Raw genomic sequence first — 21,772 nt, 5'->3', positions numbered from 1 at the left:
GCCCTTTCATATCCAACCTTTCCTGTAACACAGGCAGCGGAAGAAGAGCCCTGGCCACAGCAGGAAGAGTTTGTCATTAGATTTTCAGGCAGATGATTCTTATTCATCGCCCTAATAACTTTATTCTGCCAGTACAATGTAAACTGAATTAGTAGGCAAAACGTAACATCCCACTAATAACCAGATAAGATGCTGTGAATGGCTATACGTACTTCAATGGTTTTATGTATATACAGTACCTGTGACTAAATGCTTCTCTTGTACACAGGGAGAACATCCTTAAGACTGCCAAGGCTCTTGTAGAAGACACAAAGCTGTTGGTGTCTGGCGCAGCATCTAGTCAAGAGAAGCTGGCACAGGCAGCTCAGTCATCTGCCAACACCATTACACAGCTGGCAGAGGTGGTGAAATTGGGTGCTGCTAGCTTAGGATCTGATGACCCTGAAACCCAGGTGAGAAAATTGGGTCTAGGTTGAGGACATTCAAGTTTCCCGGAGGCTCGGAAATTCAGTACTTGGGTCTCTTCGACCTCTTATTCTTGCATTTCTTTATACGTCCTCCAGCTCTATATCTATCTTCAAATAAGACGTCCGGGCCAGGAAGCGATATTCCAAATGAACACGGAGCACTGTCGGGTACAGTCATGTAACATGCTTGACCCGTGTGTTCTATATCCTCCTCCCTTTCCCCTATTTTGGTGTTGAAATCGCTCTTTCAGTTCCCAAGGGTTCTGAAAGTCTCTATGGCACTGCAGAAGTTAAACCTGTTTTTTCCCACTGATAAAGTCCTACATGTATATAACATTTTACTGGTTTGCTTCTAACTTCACTTAGAACTGCACTAAGTAAGGCAGCAGTACTATCTTTTTCACATTTACTCTTCCCACACTAGATTAAAAGATTCTCTATGCGTAGGTACACTATGAGGGCTTTTTACATTTGTGTTTGTAAATACAGACTTTAAAGAAGATACACTGAAGCACTTATGGTGAAATTAATCTAATGATCACTGCACCTTAGTAGAACAAGACACATACTGTAGTTGGGCCCTTGGTGGTACCTTCCTGATTAAATGCCTCTGTATCTTTTCAATTAACAGAAAAGAGGAGGAGTGGGCAGGTATTTAGTGGTTCCAATGTAACATAATCAGATGGTTACTACTTGGTAATGATGACAGCATTAATTATGGTCACATTTAAAGGTGTACTGTAGGTCATTGTGTTTGCCCAAAGGTTGTTCAAAATGTTCACCTTTTCTTCGGCATACATCACTCGGGAGAGAAGAATTTGGCCAGATGCACACTTGCATACACATCTACAATTTCCCTAGTACTGCTGCTTCCAACTCTTCACATGTAGTATAAGGAAACCTCTTACTAATTTCTCCCCAGTCTTTGTTTTGCTGATTTCCCATCCACAACATGTATAAAGGACATATAGGCCTCCAGGAAACACATTGGGGCAGATGTATCAAACTGCTGATAACGTTTTTTACATAACGGGTCCCGTTTCACCAGCATAACGTGGAGAAGCGGGCACCCGTTACGGGCAGATGTATGATCCCTCCCCCCAAACTAGAGCCGTTATGCCCAGAGCAAACACCCACCCCAACCCCCCCCCGGTTAGCTTTAACGGACTTGTGTGAAATCTCGCTAAAACCGCGAGATCTCCAGCGCAGCCCGAGCGAGAAGCAGGGCTAGTGTTGTCCCCGAAGTGGGGGATAGGACAATGCTAGCCCTGAGCTGGCGAAGCGGCCGGGGCAATTTAACGCCTGGGCAGCTGTTAATACATCGCTCCGGCTGCTAAACACTGGGGGGGGGGGGATACATTAGGCTAAGCATAATCCCCCCCCCCAGTTAACCAGTGTTAAGTGTATTTCTGCACCTAATGCTGGTTCATACATCTGCCCCATTTTCTCTGAGATTTTTAGTTACCTGGTGGGGTGCAAAGGATCAGGGGATTTCTTTTGTTATGATTTCAGCTAGTTTTTTTTTGTTTGCTAAAAGCTTTACATTTAGCGTTTTAGTTATATTGAATCAACACATTTCACATTACCATAGAATATGTTTTTTTTTTTCATTATAAAACCTGCATAGGTAGAGTGAGCTTTTTAGATAAGGTGATTACTTTAAGCTATTGCTGCTAATTTACGCTTAGGTGGAATTCAATTAGCTGCCGTAATTTGCTTAGGCTAATTGTTCCCCAGGTCTATCCATTTAGAACTAATAGGGGGAAATTTAATACGATGGGAGTTCTATTTCAGATTGGATGTTGCTGTGGGCAACTAGTCAGATTATGTCTATTATCTTCTAGAACAGGGGTGGGCAATAAGCATCCCTCCAGCTGTTGATGAACTACACATCCCAATATGTCTTACACATCCTATTTCAGCATGACCATATAGCAATATGAAGACAAGGCATGCTGGGATGTGTAGTTCATCAACAGCTGCAGGGCCGCTTATTGCCCACCCCTGTTCCAGAAGGTGCTAAATAAGTAGATTCTGCGGGTATAACTACTTTTTCATGTGACTGAAGATTTTGGAGTTGACCTATTAACCTCACACTAGTGGCTAATTCCAGCTGTTTTATAGCTCTGAAAGACTAATTTTTTTTCAAAAGCACCATCATTTTCTTCTATCAAAGATAAGCTTTCAGTCTGAGCAGAGAGTTCATTAAAGGACAAGTAAACCGCTCAGTTGTAAGTTTTAGATATAAACCATCAGGGTAAAATATGTTTCATTAACCTGACATTCCAGTACAGCTCTGGTAAATTCCCTCTCACATCTTTAAGAAAATTGAAAATTTGATTTTTCATTTATAACAGGCATAGGGACATCACTGGCTCTGTCCCTGTGTTTGTATCAGAAAGTACACATAGTTAATATCTATACAGGAAGGGGAGACTTGGTTAGCTGTAGTCATTTGCGGTGGTGCTATTTAGCCCCCAGGCTGCACTTTAAGAGGTTTGGGGGTTTTTTAGAGGAGGGGGGGGGGGTTCAGAGAAGACCTAAATCCCCCCAAAACTTGCCTGTTATCTGGTGCAAACACAGAATTAACACCTAGGTCTGGGTATTTTTCCTGGATTCTCTGTGTTTACACCTGATAACAGGTTAATGTAACTGGTGGGAAAAAAAGGTCTGTAATTGAAGAGACTCCGGCGTTAATGCCAAATGCTACAACCTTTTTTTTCCCCCTGTTAAATTAATGGGATTAATTGAATTTAGTCCTAAGGGGGTTTCTAATTAAGCAACAGGCTAGCTGAAAAAAAGCATTGAAGGCAGATTCTGACACAACTGATCCGACTTTAACACAAGTTGGATCTGTTTTGTCAGAAGCAGCAGTGGATTGTCGAATTCACAGCCGTTTTTTTCGATAATCTGCTGCAGTTTTCGCTGACACTCGGCAGCCAGAGCATTGAATTCCGGCTGTAGAGTTTCTGTTGAGAAGAATGAAAAGAACCCGGGAACCCGATTGTCGGAATCCCAGATTGAATGCCACCCTGTGTCTGCAAAGCTGTCACTCAAACTGTACCTGCACAGTTAAAGAAACTTCTCCTAACCTGGAAACTTCTAGCTAGCAATTGTCGAGTAAATGATATAATCTGATAGGTAGAAACTGGTTTTTGTGAGCAACTTGTCCACTCTTCGGTTGCTTTTTTTACATTTTTTGAATTTTCAGAAAATACATTAGAAAAAAAAACAGAACAATACCATGTCACTTTACACACTAGTGAGTATCAAGAGCAGCCACTACAGAATATTAACAGAAGATAATATAAATGAAATGCAGGTATAGTTAATACCCAATTTGGAACTTACTCTTCAGTAGCTTTTGATTAGCTTTTCTATTAAATTATGTATATTGGTAAGCCCAAGAATATTTTCTTAATATTAATATAAACTTACTGACTTTACTTGTTCTTTATCTCTTTAAGTGTAAATCATTTCATCTCACTATAGTAGAGGGAAGGGAGAGTTATTTTCTCCTTTAGCCAGAAAAATTGATAGTAATTTTGCTCATGACTGTTTCACGTTGAAAGCTTCATCTTGAAATGAGTGATTGTGCAAGTTTTTTAGGCTTTCGCACTGTGGATGCATTGCTGCTTTCCTTGGCACTGTAGAGCACCTATTCATCATTGCCGCAGGTTCAGCTGCTAGGTTTCACTGCAAGTTTTAAGTATAGCTCACTCTTTCAGGTGGTGCTGATCAATGCAATTAAGGATGTTGCAAAGGCTCTAGGGGATCTAATTGGAGCAACAAAAGGTGCAGCAGGAAAAGCAGCCGATGACTCCTCCATGTACCAGTTGAAGAGTGCAGCTAAGGTAATAACATACTAGTCCTTATTATCCTATGATTTGGGGATGCCAGTATATCAAGACATATGGGAAACTACTATTTATTATTATTTATTGAATGTTTCATATATAGCGCTTACATATTCCGCAGCGCTTTACAGAGAATATTTGAACATTCACATCAGTCCCTGCCCCATTGGAGCATACAATCTATATTCCCTACCAAATGTGTGTAGCACACACAGACATTCTAGGGTACATTTGTTGGGAGCCAATTAGCCTACCAGTATATTTTTTGATTGTGGGAGGAAACCGGAGTACCCAGAGGAAACCCACGCAAGTACGGGGAGAATATACAAACTCCGCCCAGTTGGGGCCATGGTGAGAATCGAACCCATGACCTCCGTGCTGTGAGGCAGTAATGCTAACCATTACACCATCCGTACTGCCCCGAATGCTAGCGATTCTAGTTTTGAAAAGAGGATCTTTGTTCCAGTCAACCTTTTTTTTTTTTTTTTTTTTTTATATTTTATTGCTTTCCTCTGTACCACAGGTCATGGTGACTAATGTGACCTCCCTCTTGAAGACTGTGAAAGCTGTGGAAGATGAAGCCACTCGTGGTACAAGGGCTTTGGAAGCCACAATTGAGCACATCAAACAAGAGCTAACTGTGAGGATCACTGCTTTTGGGTTTTCCTTTCACAAAAGAGCATAATATTTCTCGTGGTCACGTCCGCACCCACATCTCCATTTTTATTTTATTTGAACCGCTGGCCAAGTATTGCTAAAACTTCCTTGTATATCAGGACACACAAGACGAGTGAAGTCGTAATTAGAATAAGTATAGAAAATTTGACAAGCACCAAAGGAAAGATTACATATATATACACTAAACAACCTAAAGATAAGTTCTACATTATTATAAACAATAGTTTATATCACATTCAACCAGTGTGTCAATACATTACGATCTAAAGTGCATCAAAAGGCACTCCTATTATAGTAGCAGCCAAAAGAGTCCTCAAATTGACTTATATTTCACAAAGTCCAAATAAATATCTAATTCAGGTAGAGTTCAGCACCTTCAGTGCTTAAACAATCCTTAATGTGAAAATGTATGTGCATACCAGAATAAAGACAAGAACAGACCCATAACAATGAAAGGGGGTTTAAAATACTATATAGATGTCAAATTAAAGTGACTTGTGCTTTGATGCAGTACAAAAGTGCTAGCTCTCCAAAAACCAGATCTGATTTAAAAACAGCAGTTGTGAGAAAACACTTCATTCAATGTACCACAATCCACATCACCCCAAACATTTACCCTTTGTAAATGTGTTTCTTTTCCTTGAAAAACTGCTTGGTGTTCCAAAACAACACCTTCAAACCATAAGACTTAAGTTTTTTTTTGTATTATAATGTATTAACATAATACACATAGGTAATGGACCTGTGCAATTTAAAAATATATAGAATGCTAATCTAATATCCACATTTTATGGAAAGGGAGTAGTGCAATGCGTTTCATCCTTTATAGCATGTTACAGACTTCCTCAGGGGTAAAAGTCGGTGATCATGCTTTTAAGGGACTTAAAGTTTGCCTAATTCATTGGAGTCTTAAATTATACATGTATGTATAAAAACAAATATTTTGAAACACAATAATCCTATTTTGTGTATGTGTATATATATATTTTTTCCAGAAATGCGCAGCTTTCTTTAACCCTTTTGAGTGCCTGTGCAAAATATCCGCTAAAAATGCGAACATCTCTGTGAGAGTTGTGTAAAATATTGGCTAAAAATGCCAGCGTCACTCACATTTGTTATATAAATTCAAATAAAAAATGTGTAAAAAATTATATTTCCTATTTAAGGTAACATCACAGGTCATTATGATGAATAAGAATGTTTACTTGCCAATTTTCACACCAATTTTAACAAATTCACTTGGCACTCAAAGGGTTAAGCCTCTATCAGCAGCAAATTCTGTATTTTGTATCACAAAGGTGGAGGACAATAGAGAAGGAAGTTTGAAAATACACTTTTGCTTCAAAGGAATAAAGACGTGCATACGTATATGTGATACAGTAAATATAACAAAAAGCACTTAGCATAACACAGGATTCCAATGTCCATAGCAATCGGTGCCATCCATGCTGTCTCCCACGCCTTGTTTCCGGGTTTGATGACATCACTGTCTACATCAGCGTTTGTTAGTTCCACCCAAACTCGTTTTATCATAGGATGACTTTATCAGAGTTTGTGTCCTCCATTGACCCAGATTGACCCAGGTTAATATATAGCCAGGCCATTTAAATTGAGCAAAATGACCTAACAAATGATCATATGAGGTTGTCTCTGTATACACAACTAAATAAAATATAAAAGACATTTATATAAAAATACATTACTCTATTGTTAAATAAAATAATTTTTAGTCACAAAAGTATCAAACTAGATGATATATTATCATAATAAAATAAATATTATCAAAGTAACCATGTACCATAACAGTCTACCAAAAAAAGGCCCTTCTAAGACAATGGTAGGGATGCTTCCTTCCAACAATGACATGTTTCACAGGATCTGCATTCTAGGGCTACCGAAGTAACTAACTGGCACCCACATTACAATGCAAAAGAACAGGGAGATAACAAAAAAGGCAAAACAATCTAAAGATGGCAAATTATGAAGACCATATGGGGTCACGGTATTAAGCTTAATGATCCAAGTTTCTTGCTTTGCCATTTTTTTCAAAAGGTCACCCCCCCCCCCCCCTTTCATCTTGTATTTTTTTTTTCTAAGGCTTTAAATCTGAAATTATTGAGAGATGAATTCTGACAACTAGGAAAGTGCCGTGGGACACTGATTAGAGATTTTAACACATTACTCATATACTCTACTATCTGCAATTTTAGTTGACTTTTCCTTTTGACCATATACTTTTTGCCACTGTTGATATGATTGGTTAATCATATACCTGACTATACTCCTACAAATCCCTGACTGTGCAAGTGTTTTGCACTCTGTATTGCATATTGAGGCTAGATGTATAAGTACACATGCATAAAGGAAGTTTGATTCCTTTGAAATAAACATGTGACCGTTTACTAACTATGCTGGAATGAAACCTGATGGAACTATAATGTATGTGGTATTTTCCCCTATATTTTGGCTTTTTATTCTTTTATACAGATTTTACTCTGGGAGCCAGATAACTTTGTTTTTACTGTAAATAACTTTACAAATGTGTTTCAGGTTTTCCAGTCCAAGGAGGTTCCTGAAAAGACTACATCTCCTGAAGAATCAATTCGCATGACCAAAGGAATTACTACGGCAACAGCAAAAGCGGTGGCAGCTGGCAATTCTTGCCGACAGGAAGATGTCATTGCTACTGCCAACCTGAGCCGCAAAGCAGTCTCCGAAATGTTGACAGCATGCAAGGTATTCATACCTCAGTACCAGGCCTAATTAACAGCATTCAATGTTTCTGTAACATTCTAATAGGTCTGTGTATACTCTTTCTGTAGCAAGCTGTGCACCATCCAGACATCGGCACAGAAACAAGGGAGCGAGCACTAAAATATGGGGCAGAATGTACACTGGGATACGTGGAAATGCTGGAACATGTCTTATCTGTGAGCACATATTAATGTATAAACAGTGTGATCTGTATTAGCAATGCAAATGAGTGCAACATATAATGTTACTATTGCTAACATTTATAGGACATCTGTTACATACCCTGTGTTCTTTTACTTCTATGACATATGCATGTATACATTTAGATTCTGCAGAAACCCACCCCAGAAGGGAAGCATCAGCTGTCAGGCTATTCCAAGCGTATTGCGTCAGCTGTGACGGAACTGATTCAGACCACGGAGACCATGAAAGGTGGGACTTCTTTGTATGAGATTTTACCCTTACACAATGATGGGAAATCTGCATGTCATTCTGCTAAATGTCCTACAGAAGATAACTTGTGTTGGAGGAAATGGTTGTAAGTGACATACTTACAACAGATATCCCCATTAGTTTCAGAGGGTGTAATGTCTCAGCTGTGCAATATTACATTAAGAACCATGGGTCTGATTACTCCCCGGCATATTTGAATCAGGGACTGATGTTTGCGCATATTTGTATATATGTAGGTGTAGGGCTGCTGTGCGGACGCCTTTGCACAGGGGGGTGGGATGGAGGCGAGCAGGGGGTGTTCGCATGGGGGTCTGTTGTAGACGAGACTGTGCAATTGTACGCACCCAACTATGCGCATAACAGCAATGATATAATAGGACATATCTGTAGATCTTACACGTTGTTGTGCATAAAGTAACAGAAGTGATACTATTGTAAAAAGTTAACGTCAGTCTGTGTAACTTTGGTTCAAATGTTTTTTTTCTTGAACATTTATTGGAAAAAATGTTCCACTTTAATGAAGGAATGGTGTATTCACCATTATATTTGTAGTGTTTATTATCTGCCTGGTTTTGCCAGCTCCCTCTATGGGAGTTGCTCCAGCAGTCCGGGCGCTGTGGAGTTGATCAAGCTACCGATACTCAGACTGAGAGCCTCTTGTTAGTGTCCTGGTGTGGTAGGCCTTCCGGTAAGGGGCTCCCCAACATTAACACTGAGAGACAGTTTATATTGTGCCAGAGCGACATTTAGTGGCTCACAAATGTGTTTACTTCTGAGGCGTGAGTATGAGGCATGGTCACAAGTGGATACATTTTGTGCCTCTGGGGTACCTCCCCATCCTTGTGTCCCCCCCCCCCCCCCCCCCCCCCCCCCCCCCCAACAAGTCTTCCTCTGGACAACATAAAAGCAGTTGCCCTGTGTATCGGAGCTTCATCAGCAGTGTAAGACCATCTAAACCAACCCTTGTGGTTTAAACAAATTGGGAGCAATAACTGTAGGCTGGGTGTTGTCACAACAACCAGTCTACAGTTATTGCTCCCAGTTTCATTAACTTTAGCCCATTTCCACAAAACCCATAGACATTGAATGCCAAAACCACAAAGCGCCAGCACACTTGTTTGTCTCTATTATTGCTATGGGGACCAAGACTGTCTCCCACTAGTGCAGGCTGCTAAGGGTCACTCCTCAAAGCGCTGTAAACAGCTTTATTTATTAATTTAGTGACAAAAATGGTTATGTTCTAAAGGGTCGGCAGTCAATAGGTCTACTGCAAATGGTTGACATGCCCAAGATGACCGACAAATGCTGACATGGAAAAATGGTCAGCATGAAAGTAGAAATATTTTTTGAAGGCTTATTTCGTAGACTTCATCACGTGGACCTCGAATTAGTGTATCGTGTTCGCTCGCCATGCTTCAGACAGGGTGCTTTGCTGCGCTCGGCACACTTTACCATTCCGAATCACACTACGTAGATTGTAAAGTATGAAAAAGCTAAAAAAGAAAGAAAAATCACATCAACCATTGCCACGTGGACCTTGTCAATGTTGATCTATCGACACTCAACATAGACATTCTCAACCTATTGACCAGATACTGGATACAATTCTATGGAAGGAGGTAGGTCCCCAGCCCCATTAGCAGTTTCATAAAAATACAATTCTATTGAACACCTTTTCTGAATCGGTTGATTAAAAAACTGCCAGGGATCATGGGTGTGTTGGCATGTGCCTCATCGCCTGGGACAAGGCCTACCTGGTCAGAGTTGATTATTGCAGAGAGGAAGGTCTTAAGCCTGTTCGCAATTAGCTTGTCAAATAGTTTGATATTGTGTTTGTGTGAAATTGGCCAATAACTCACACATAAAGCTCTATTTGTTGTGTTTTGTTTTTGTTTTGTTTTTTATATAAAGGAAACCTGTAGACCTCTCTAGGCTTGCACTCTTACCAATAGACGTGGTCTTTAAGGCATCTTCTATAGAGGAATGGGAAATCAAGCCAGTTTCCTGAAAATGGGATAATTCTGAAGGAGTTTTCAGTGCAGAAAGATTATGGTTCCATATAGTAGGAATGGAACACTAGCTATATCTGAGTTTAACCTGTAGTCTTTGCCATCCAAACATTTAATCTCCTCAATGCAGGACACTACCCTCTGAGCTTGTAAGGCCAGGTCAGAAACTTACCAGGTTTGTTGTCCCACTGAAAACAGTGATTACTGGAGTCAGTGGTGAAAATTCTGTTCCACCCCATCATTAAGTAAGCTCTGCTCAAGCTTACAATAACTCTAGGAAAAAAAACACTCCAGTACTTGGTCTTGCTGCCTTTCTTTTACCTTCTTAAGATAGCAATTCAACTGCGTCAACTTCCCCCAAATTATACACTTGGGGGTATCCCAGGCCGTAATATCAGGGGAATCATTAAGGTCTAAACAATTACTAAAGGGTTGGTCTAGCTAAGGTCTGCAGTAGACATCTGTAAGGCCAAGCTTATTCAGATGCCACTTGCATAGGTGTCAGATGTAAGAACCAATGACTAATTAAGAAGTAGCCCAGATTGGAGTAGAATTATGGGTAGAGGAGAATATCAGTGCGATGTTGATGCTGCCAAGCAGCAACCATTTGGTGCTAATGTAATGTGCATCTGATGCACATGACAAGGTCTAGACTCTAGAAGAATAGCTGTGAGAAGGATGAGTCATCTATTGTACCTTGGGCTGGAGCATCAAATTCAGATTGCCATCCGATACAAGAATTCCCTCCTTTAGAACTCCCTATCTAATACCACGGACAGGAAGCATGCTTGGTAAGGTGGTGTCTTGTAACCACTTCAATCAGGAAATAGTCTACTATCCTGTCCATACAAGGTCCTACAAAATTCTGGAGCCTCCCTATGCTGTTTCAATGTAGTGCTGACTTGGATGGTCTTATGTATCCAGTCTTATGTTGGTCACAAAGGCATCCTGATTGTGCTCTGTGATGCCCATAGGTGTGGCAGCCTAAAAAACAGACCTTTATCCAATGGATCATGGCAGTTATAGACCAGGCTTATAATTTGGCAAACGGTGTAATTCAGTGAAGGCTTATTTGACTAGGTTGGTGGGACCTTTTTGGTGTTTCAGAGCATTTCGCCCAAAACCTTTGCAAATCAGCTACCTTGCCTCTTTATATAATTTTGTGAAAATCTTTAAAAGTTTGTCACTGTCGCCACTATGGACACTAGTTTTGGGAGAAGAGTTTTTCTGGAATGTTACCAGTATTCCCCATAGATGAATGGCAAAATAAAAATACATCCTTAAGTTCCTTCCATGAGAGCCACTAGACACCATCAGTGATGTTTCCATCTGTTTATGGAGGTTGTTTCTCAACTAAGTGCTCAGGAAGTATGTGTGTGTATATCTTCTTCTCATTTGCTATGTCCTGTCCTTGGGGCTAAGTTAGTCAACACTGGCTAGTCAGGGCAGAGGGCATAGTGTAGAGCATAGGTTCCAATTTATGTTTTTGTTGGTGGGTGCTCAAGCCAAAAATATAGAGGAGTGGCTTCATGTGAAAAGGGTGTGGCCAAAAATAATACCAATTTATATTATGGAGCACAGTTGTCTTCCATATTGCTCCTTTTTTAGCTGTTAGTATGTTTATTGGTCTGAATATGGTTGGTAAGACACCATGTTTGTATCTAGTGCTCTCCCAAGGGATAATACATACATACAGTCGTATAAGGTATTAGTCTCTATTGTACTATTGTAAAATCTCTTGCCCATTTCCCATTCTTATTGTGATTCCAGACACGGAATGGATAGATCCTGAAGATCCCACAGTTATTGCGGAGACAGAGCTGCTTGGGGCTGCAGCTTCTATTGAGGCAGCAGCTAAGAAACTGGAACAGCTCAGACCACGGGCCAAACCAAGGGTAAGTATGCAATTCTTCCACCACCCTAAATTTGCACAATCTGTCATCTGACATCATCCATAACCCTGCCCTCTTTTCATGTACCAATGTCTCATTTTGTGAAAATGCTAAAAAAAAACAAAAACAAAGCTATCCATAACGTGAATGCCTTTAGCCCCTGTTCCTGCCTGTCTGCTCTTGATAAAGTTTCTGTTAGAGGCAGGATGTAGTTATACTAACAGTTCTGCGGATTAAGTGTAATACATGTAAACTGAATACAGAATTAGGGGATGTTCTGATGGTGAGCTGCATTCGCTCCATGTCCCATTCTGTCAGTGGAATCGTTCCAAGAACCCTCTCCTGCAGCCTCTGTCTGATATGTTTGATATATTAGGTTGTTAATTCATTCAACTATATATCAAACATATTTCTACAGTGTCCTGCGTGTGCTCCAGGGCTGTGCTGAGGAGTAGAGCGACAGCAGGATGTGTACCTTTCTCATGTTATTATAGAACTGACAATTTATGGAACAGTCCTTTTTATATCACTCTCTTTGTATTTAGCAGGCAGATGAGACGCTGGACTTCGAGGAACAGATTCTGGAAGCAGCAAAGTCCATTGCAGCTGCCACAAGTGCGCTAGTGAAATCTGCCTCAGCAGCACAGAGAGAGCTGGTGGCGCAAGGCAAGGTGAGAGGGGCAGTGGGGGAGAGTATACTTCTCTGGCTTCTAGCATTTTAATCTATTGAATTTTTTTTTTTTGCTCAACATGCAACATAAACTGTATTGAATTACTTGAAAGCACAAATAGAACCCACACAACTAATTAAGAGGGGATGCTAATCACTCTTAGTGCAAATTAAGGAATGCAAATAAATGTTGTTGTTTTTTTTAAGTTAAAGGTCATCTTCGTTGTAAACCTAAGACAGAGCTCATGCCATTAAAATCTAAAATTATAACTGTTGAGTGAGCAGCTTGCACGCTTCTCTCCAGGGGGAATTATTTTTGGTGTGTGTTCCAGTTGTAGGCACACCAAGTAATTAGATCTAGATGGTAACCTAGAATTGTTACCCTGCTGGACCTAATATTCACAATCAGCACAGCCTAGATATGTGAAGCTCAGCCTGATACTGAAAGCGATGGGGATGAGCAGTCAATTTCAGGAGGCACTATGGCCCCTCCCAGCACAGGCTTTCATGCATCCTTGATGTTCATGGAATCCCTGAGATCAGTGTTAAACAGGAGGATTTTGTGGTTTCCTTTAGGAAACTCTCTGAATAAGAAAAAATTGTGATTTCTGGATCAGAAAAGATCAAAGGATCATATCCGCTTCTCCTACAAAAACTGGAATAACTGTTTCACCCAATGGTTTCTCTTAGGGTAAACACAGTGCGGTTGATTCAACTTTCCATGCTGTGAATACAGCTGAGAGGGAACTCCCAGGAGTTATTCAAATCAGCACACTGTTAAGCCTAGACTAATGGATTTCTGCTCGCATCCCTCAAGGGGTGCGAACAGAAATCCAACCCAACTAGTCAGCGGTGCTTTCTTGTGCCCTAGCGCAGAGCAAACAGGATTACGGCAGGGCACTTAAGTCTGAGAATATCGGTTCTTACCACTAAATACCCAAAAGTACCGATATTCTCGAACATAACGGCATGCTGATTTGAATAGCTCTGGCAGCTCCCTCCTGGCTCGCTTCGCAGTGCACTGAATTTAATCAACCCCATGTATTTTCTACTAAAGAATGGAGTAAGTATCTTTGTGGGGAATGCAGGAGGTCTTTAAAGTATCTGGGATGCGGAAGGCCCAATGGTAGGTAGGTACGTCAGTATACCTTTAGCTCTCATACAACAGGCTGGAAATAGCTTTCCAGGTTTGGTACTTGTTTCCTAGCACGGCCACAATCGCGGGCATCGTGTGTCATTTTTAGTGGTATACGACGCGACCGACGCGATGCCCCCGATTTTCCCATTGAAATGCATTGAAAATAGTCAAAATCGCGTCGGTCGCGTCGTATGCGGCTAAAAAAGCCTTAAATGGTCCAGACACGATGCCCACGATTTCCCCATAGGAAACAATGTTAAATGGCTCAATGTACCCGCGATGCCCCCGATTTCTCATAGGGAACAATGTTAAATACCTCAATTTCACCAAATCATCATAGGGAACAATGGTAAATGGGCCAGAAAGCCCCAAAAACACCCCAGAACAGTGAAATGTCCCCCCAAAAGTACTTTACGCCACCCCACGATCAACGCGAACCCGAAGCGTGGCGAGTGCAGCATGGCGAGCGCAGCGAGCCCGCGTGGGGCGGCGGTACGCGTCCTCCGACCTTTTCATACCCCCACTATCCACGTCGGCGTGGAGTTGAGAATAGAATAGTGTGGCGAGCCACCGAGCCCGAAGCGTGGCGAGGGGACGCGGATACCTTCACAGGTAAACGCGTCCCTTCGCGGGCTTCACAGGTATCCGCGGGGCTCGCTGCGCTCGCCACGCTTCGGGCTCGCTACGCTCGCCACACTATTCTATTCTCAACTCCACGCCGACGTGGATAGTGGGGGTATGAAAAGGTCGGAGGACGCGTACCGCCGCCCCTCGCGGGCTCGCTGCGCTCGCCACGCTTCGGGTTCGCGTTGATCGTGGGGTGGCGTAAAATACTTTTGGGGGGACATTTCACTGTTCAGGGGTGTTTTGGGGGGTTTATGGCCCATTTAACATTGTTCCCTATGATGATTTGGGTAAATTGACCCATTTAGCATTGTTTCCTATGGGAAATCGGGGGCATCGCAGCTAAATTGAGGCATTTAACATTGTTCCCTATGGGGAAATCGCGGGCATCGCGTCGCGACCATCGCACCCGATTTTTTAGTGCTTGCGATGGCCCTGATTTTTCCTCACGATGCCCACGATCATGATCGTTGTGGCCGTGCTAGGAAACAAGTACCCCAGGTTTTGACCAGCTCCAGGAGCACATTTTGACTAGTGGGAGGATCATTGCTTGGGGTGGGGGGAGCAGCGTGATTTCAGAGGATTGCTGCTCTGTGCATAAATAAAGCCTAACAAGTAAAGGGAAGATCACTTTACATGAAGCATTATGTGGTGCCAGGAAAGGGAGGGAATGTAGTACAGTAGATGTATATAAAAGTAAAAAAAAAAAATAATAATTAAAAACCGTATTCGATCTTTGAAAATATAATTCTATTGAACCTTTTAAATATAGATGGCACATAGGATTTTAAGTTCTGGAAAATGAATGAATGCTACGCTGGAATCCCGGCCTTAAGCATACGCTGTACTACATTTTATGCAGTAGAATCTATTTCATAAATGTGATCATGTCTTGTCCTCTCCTACAAGCCAAGTAGTGGTATCTTATGTACATGTTGCATCTGCTTGCCAATATAACATCACCAGTGATGTTTGGCAGCAACAGAATGACAATGAGATTTGATAAGGTGTAAAAATGGCTTCCACCCTGACCTTGTCATTCGTAGTGCGTAAGTTTGAAATGGGTTAATCCCTTCTTAGTATTTGGTAACCCACAGCTTTATCCTTAGCTGGATGGTGTCCAGGAAAGGGCTACACGACCGAATACCAGGGAAATCCCTGGCTGGCAGTGACTTTGACAATCTGCTCAGTGTTGGCACGAGTATGAAATACTACCTTAAGTTGAAAGCGTTGTGGATTCCAATTAAAGGACTCTCTAAACAGACTGGGTTATATGGTGTTAAATGTCAGCTATAGTAGTTATGGCCTTCTAAACTGTGACAGACTGCTGTCATTTCCATATCGCCATCTAATCCATCTTGGTAATGTCCAATGTGTGGGAATGACCTTACACAGAATTTAGGTGCACTAAGCACATATATTATAAATAAGAAAAGTGGGATCTGCGCCCAAAATGGATAATGCAACAGGTACTATAAATCACACTTTATTAAAATAGGTCATAAGGTACCCATAGACGGTCCGTTCCCGGACCGTCCGTTTTGTACTATGCGATGCGCGCTCCCGCGCATCACATAGTACGGTACAAAAAGTATGTGCTGCACATACTTTTTGTACTAGCTAAACATCGTATCGGATCGCATTGCATGCACTAGGCATGCACTAGGCATGCGATCCGATACGATGCATGCTAATTAAGACCCAAACGGATCCGTTTAACGGACCGTGTATGGGCACCTTAATAATAAGAAAAATAAAAACAAATAAAAACAATATAAATATATTATGCTTTACAGTCATGTATTATATTCACCCAAATTCGGTTCCTGCTTTCTAACATTTCTAGCTAGATACCACTTTTCTTGTTTGCTTAACTGTTTGGGCCTGACAACCCTGTGAGCAGTATTCAATGAGAATTTTGACGATGTGCAGCGAATCCTGTTTAGGATTCGCTGCACATTCGCCACTGCCCGCCGCGTTCCGGAGCCTCGCCGGCTCCAGTATTCAACGAGTCAGGCTCACTGCCCCTGACCGGCGAATTTTAACTCCTGCGGCGATGCCGCAGGGAGCCTGAGGACGGCGGCAGGCAGGGAGATGGAAGTCTTCCTGCCTGCCCCAGAACGTTTGTGGGGGGGAGGTGGGCTCCCCGGGAGCCAGGCAGCACAGGCTGCCCCCCGGGATAGCCAACATGGGACCGGGTATTCACTACACCCGATCGTGCATATGTAATGATCGGGTGCAGTGAATATATGAATATCTAATGAGCGGCTCCGCTCCCGGCCCCCTACTGGTTGCTCTGTGTAAAAAAAAAATATATATATTTATTTTATTTTTTTATTAAATATATATTCATGTGCTTACAGCACATGAAAAAAAATAGCATGCCCCTCCTCAGAATAAAATTCCTGATTTTTTTACAACAAATGTAAAAAACAAAACACTTTATTTTAAAAGTTCACATTCCACTTCACCATAAAAAGATAGCGATTGCTACTCGGTGAATCATGGCGATAAAAACCTTGAAATGTATTCGCCATCTGGTCATTGAATAGGATGATTCACCGTTTTAGTCAAAAACATCGCCTTACAGCATGAAAATAGAACAAAATCGCCATAAAACATGGCGAATCAGCCTCATTGAATACTGCCCTATGTCTTTACCCTGCTTCCACACTGAGCACATATATACCCTCACACAAACTGCTTTGTATGGTTACAAAGTATGAGTTATCTTTTATTTTTTTTGTGTCAAATGCTTTTATTGAAGCATCAAGCTCCAGGCTAACATACAATTCAACCAATAATAATACAGTAGTGCTATAATTAAGAATAATGGTTTACACAAGCATTAACATGAGATCTAATCTTCGAGGACATCAGAGCAGCAAGATATTGGAGTCATAAATAGTGTAGCGGAGTTATCTTACCACTTAACATAACTCAAATTAAGCTTTCTACTGTTTGATTTGTAAGGATTTTGGGGCAGATGTAATAAACCTTAATAAGAGATAAATGGGTACTTGTTTCCTAGCACGGTGCCAGCGATAATAATTTTATCCATCGGGTCCTAAAAAATCGTGTCCATCGCATGCAACCAAATCGCATGCGATGCGATCGACGTGATTTTTACATTGGAACCAATGTAAAATGGTCCCTGAGACCCGATTTTACATTGGCCCCAATGTTAAATGCCCCCCAGACCCCAATTTTCATTGTATCCCCACCCTGATGGGGGAAATGCCCCCTCATTGTTAACGCCACCCCACGATGAACGCCAACCCAAAGCGTGGCGAGCGCAGCGGTACGCGTCCTCCGACCTTTTCATACCCCCACTATCAACGTCGGCGCGGAGTTGATTTTATATAGTGTGGCGAGCGCAGTGAGCCACCAAGCCTGAAGCGTGGCAAGGGCACGCACATTACTTCACAGGTATTAAGCAGGGCTCGCTGCGCTCGCCGCGCTTCAAACTCGGTGGCTCGCTGCACTCGCCACACTATACGCTCGCCGACGTGGATAGTGGGGGTATGAAAAGGTCGGAGGACGCGTACCGCCACCCCTCACGGGCTCGCTACGCTCGCCACGCTTCGGGTTGGCGTTCATCGTGGGGTGGCGTTAACAATGTGGGGAATTTTTGCATACAAATTACCCATCAGGGTGGGTATACAATCAAAAATCAGGTCCATTGGGCCATTTAACATTGTTCCCTATGTAAAATCGGGTCCATTGCATCGGTCGCATTGTATGCAATTATAATGGCATGCAATGGACCCGATTTTACATAGGAATTTAACATTGAATACAATGCATTCAATGTTAAATCGCGTCGGTCGAATCGCATACCTTAAGTTAAGGTATGCGATGACCCAGGACAGGCACCGTGCTAGGAAACAAGTACCGATAAATGCAAGAGTGATAAGGAGAGATAAACGTCCAGCCAATCACCTGCTTACTGACTTTTTTCAAACACAGCCTGTAACATGGCAGTTAGCAGGTGATTGGCTGGAGGTTTATCTCTCCTTATCACACTTGCATTTATCTCTTGTTAAAGCTTAATACATCTGCCCCATTGTACTCTGTAAGTAGCCGTTATTTCTCCTTTGAAATTTTTATATTTTTATACTGTTTGAGGCAACTGCACTGTTTCTTTATTTTATAGTGAAGGATCAAGCTTGCCTTAATAGAAACGTTTCACTGTTTGTGTTGTGATTATTTTTCAGTGTAGATCTTGTGGGTTCTCCTTTCTAACTGAAGTGTTCTTGCAGGTTGGAGCAATTGCTGCTAATGCAGCTGATGATGGTCAATGGTCCCAGGGACTCATTTCTGCTGTAAGTAATGTTTTCATTTCCTTCATAAGCACCCTCTGGCCTATTGATTTATCATTATCACCCTTTATGGGATTGGTTGTATACTTTTATACATTGCCTATTCCAGTTTATATGCGTTTCTAAACTTCTAAAAATGTCATATTTGTAAAGCTTTTACCTAACACTACCACTTAACTTACCATTAACGTTAGATATCCATTCTTTTTACCACCATTAACTAAGTATTACATTTGCCCACTAACCAATATGCCATCCACTAAATTTAACATTGATGCAACCACCATTAAGACCAGTCATACCATCCACAATGCTTAGCATCACAGCCAATGAGGATAGTCGCTGGCCATTGCAGGCCTGCTCAAACCCCTGTCCTTGCCTGTTATGCAAAATTCAATTTAGATTGTATGCTTTGTGCTATGTAACACAAGCAAGACCGGGCAGTCATACACCTAGATTACATTCTAGCTAGTCTGTAGTCCATTAAACCCTCAGACACTACACTAGTTAGCTCATGGGCTGCAGTCTTACACTGCAGAGATTTTTTTTTCCTGTTTCTGGTCATTTGGCCACTCTTGAATTCTTTTAGGCCAGGATGGTGGCCGCGGCAACAAGCAACCTGTGCGAATCGGCCAACGCCTCAGTGCAGGGCCACGCCAGTGAGGAGAAACTCATCTCCTCTGCCAAGCAAGTAGCAGCCTCCACTGCCCAACTTCTGGTTGCCTGCAAGGTGAAAGCTGACCAAGACTCGGAAGCCATGAGAAGACTTCAGGTAGTGTGCTCAAAACTACATGGGATTACAGTTCTCCGTATCACATATAATGTGGCCTCAGTGAACAGTAATTCTAGCAATATGACCATAGCTAGGTAAATGATGAAATAGAAAATACTTCTGGTGTAGCAGACGGCAACGCTCACAATGGAATTGAGGAAGTCCATTCATTTCATCTTTTTATGTTTTGGTTCTAGATTTTAAATTTGCTACCGACTCTTTTACTTTTGCCTCCTGTCCTGTAATCCTTTCTCCTGCTTTTACACTTTCTACCCTTTCTGTTCTCTCTTTATATTCTTTTTCTTTCCATACCTGACTTCTGTCTCTTGCACAGGCTGCTGGCAATGCTGTGAAGAGAGCCTCGGATAACCTGGTAAGAGCAGCCCAGAAAGCTGCCTTCAGTAAAGCTGAGGATGATGATGTTGTCGTGAAGACGAAGTTTGTGGGTGGGATTGCCCAGGTAAGTTTACAGTGGCCTCAAAGTCATGCATGCTCTACATTCACATACTATATCTCATAAGTGCAAATTGTTTTCTGACTGTTGTGTATGGGTTGTACTGTAAAGGCCCCCATACATCGAGACGATTTGGGCCAATTTCGGCCGATTGCGACCAATCGGCCCATTAAATCGGATCAAATCGCCTCTCCCTGACATGCAGTTGGGTACGATACGCGGTCCCGTGCGCATCGGACCCGACTAGGTGGTCGGACCGGCTGGCCGTCCGACCACCCGTTCTGGGGCGGGAAGCAGGGACGCATGCGATCCATCACAATGGATCACATGTGTCCCTGCCGCCGGGAGGGACCCGGCAGCTCGCACTCCGTCGGGTGTCCGTACACTGCTGCGAGACGTCGCAGGCAGTGTATGGGCACTTTTAGACTTTGCAATGCTTTCCAGGCTCAATGGCCTATTCCTGGTGTAATATTTGTGTCCGAATACCGGTTATCTCTTTGAGTGCCAAGTGAATTTGTCAAAATTGAGGTAAAAATTTCCAAGCAAACATTTGTGTTTGTCATGACTTGGAATATTTACCTTATATAGGAAATATAATCTTTTTTATTTTTGTACACATTTTTTATTTGAATTTATATAACAAATGTGAGCAAAGCTGGCATATTTTAGCGGATATTTTTCATAAATCTCAGAGATGTTGCCAAATTTAGCGGATATTTTGCGCAGCTCAAAGGGTTAAATTACAGAAACACATCATGTTACACTTCAGTAATGGATGGTCTTTTCCATACAGATTATTGCAGCTCAGGAAGAAATGCTAAAGAAAGAGAGAGAGCTAGAAGAAGCCCGTAAAAAGCTGGCCCAAATTCGCCAACAACAGTATAAATTCCTACCATCTGCCCTGAGGGAGGAGGAAAGCTAGTGTTCTAGCATGGCCTGGTACCTGGAACCTAAGTCTGCTCTACAGCAAGCAGGGACAAAACAAATGACTGTAGCTGGATCCGTCCCTCTGTCACCCACTGGATACTAAAACCACTATAACACGGAGAGATGGAGTGTGATTTTCAGACTGAAGACGAAACAGTATTATTTCCCAAGGTGGATGTGCCCTATTATATAAATAAAGTATATATATAAAGATATACACAGATGCAGGGGTCTGAGAGACTGTGACATGGGAAACAGACCGTCCTGCAACAACATGTGTGCTTTTAAAGATTGTCTCCCTTTTCATGTAACCACTAATGTCACAGGTGCCTGCAATGCAGAGCTAAACATCGAAGGGGTTAAATCTTTTTTTTTTCTAGTCTGTTGGAAGTTTTATTTGGTCACTGGAACAATTATGTACCGTTACTCAATATACACAAAACCTCCTGGAAAATAAAGGCACTTGTAATGAAGCAATGATATTAACTTGGTCTCTGGCTCTCTCCGTCTCTTTGGGTTGCTCTCTCTCTCTCTCTCTCTCTCTCTCTCTCTCTCTCTCTCTCTCTCTCTCTCTCTAGGATATTAATCCTACCATACAGTATGTACTAGACTAATAATTTAATGTAGGTTGATAAAATGTACAATTCACATATATTGGCTGACACCAATTTATTTAGAGGATGAGCGTGATTGTGTAAAACATATTCATAAACTTCTTCTGTTGATCTTATTCCCACCATTCTACCAGCAATGTG

At 41.9% G+C, this 21,772-nt stretch overlaps 1 protein-coding gene across 3 annotated transcripts in view; it reads left to right on the top strand.

Moving 5' to 3' along the window:
* The window catches only part of TLN2 (talin 2), a 237,705-nt gene extending 216,197 nt beyond the window's left edge, over nt 1-21,508 (top strand). For 2 of the 3 annotated variants that reach the window (XM_083183519.1, XM_083183521.1), the window contains 12 exons: nt 269-452; nt 4,196-4,321; nt 4,848-4,964; nt 7,553-7,738; nt 7,825-7,932; nt 8,083-8,188; nt 11,989-12,113; nt 12,656-12,781; nt 18,805-18,867; nt 19,454-19,636; nt 19,971-20,096; nt 20,884-21,508. In XM_083183519.1, coding sequence (XP_083039645.1) covers nt 269-452; nt 4,196-4,321; nt 4,848-4,964; nt 7,553-7,738; nt 7,825-7,932; nt 8,083-8,188; nt 11,989-12,113; nt 12,656-12,781; nt 18,805-18,867; nt 19,454-19,636; nt 19,971-20,096; nt 20,884-21,012 — 1,579 coding nt within the window. In that variant the 3' untranslated portion in view covers nt 21,013-21,508. The remainder of the gene's footprint in view (nt 1-268; nt 453-4,195; nt 4,322-4,847; nt 4,965-7,552; nt 7,739-7,824; nt 7,933-8,082; nt 8,189-11,988; nt 12,114-12,655; nt 12,782-18,804; nt 18,868-19,453; nt 19,637-19,970; nt 20,097-20,883) is intronic. The other variant, XM_083183520.1, reaches the window with a different exon arrangement.
* The last annotated feature ends 264 nt before the right edge of the window (nt 21,509-21,772 follow it).

The sequence above is a fragment of the Crinia signifera genome, chromosome 4, assembly GCF_055691185.1.
Source record: "Crinia signifera chromosome 4, ASM5569118v1, whole genome shotgun sequence".
Taxonomy (NCBI): Eukaryota; Metazoa; Chordata; class Amphibia; order Anura; family Myobatrachidae; genus Crinia; species Crinia signifera.
This window is presented reverse-complemented; position numbering and strand designations above follow the sequence as displayed.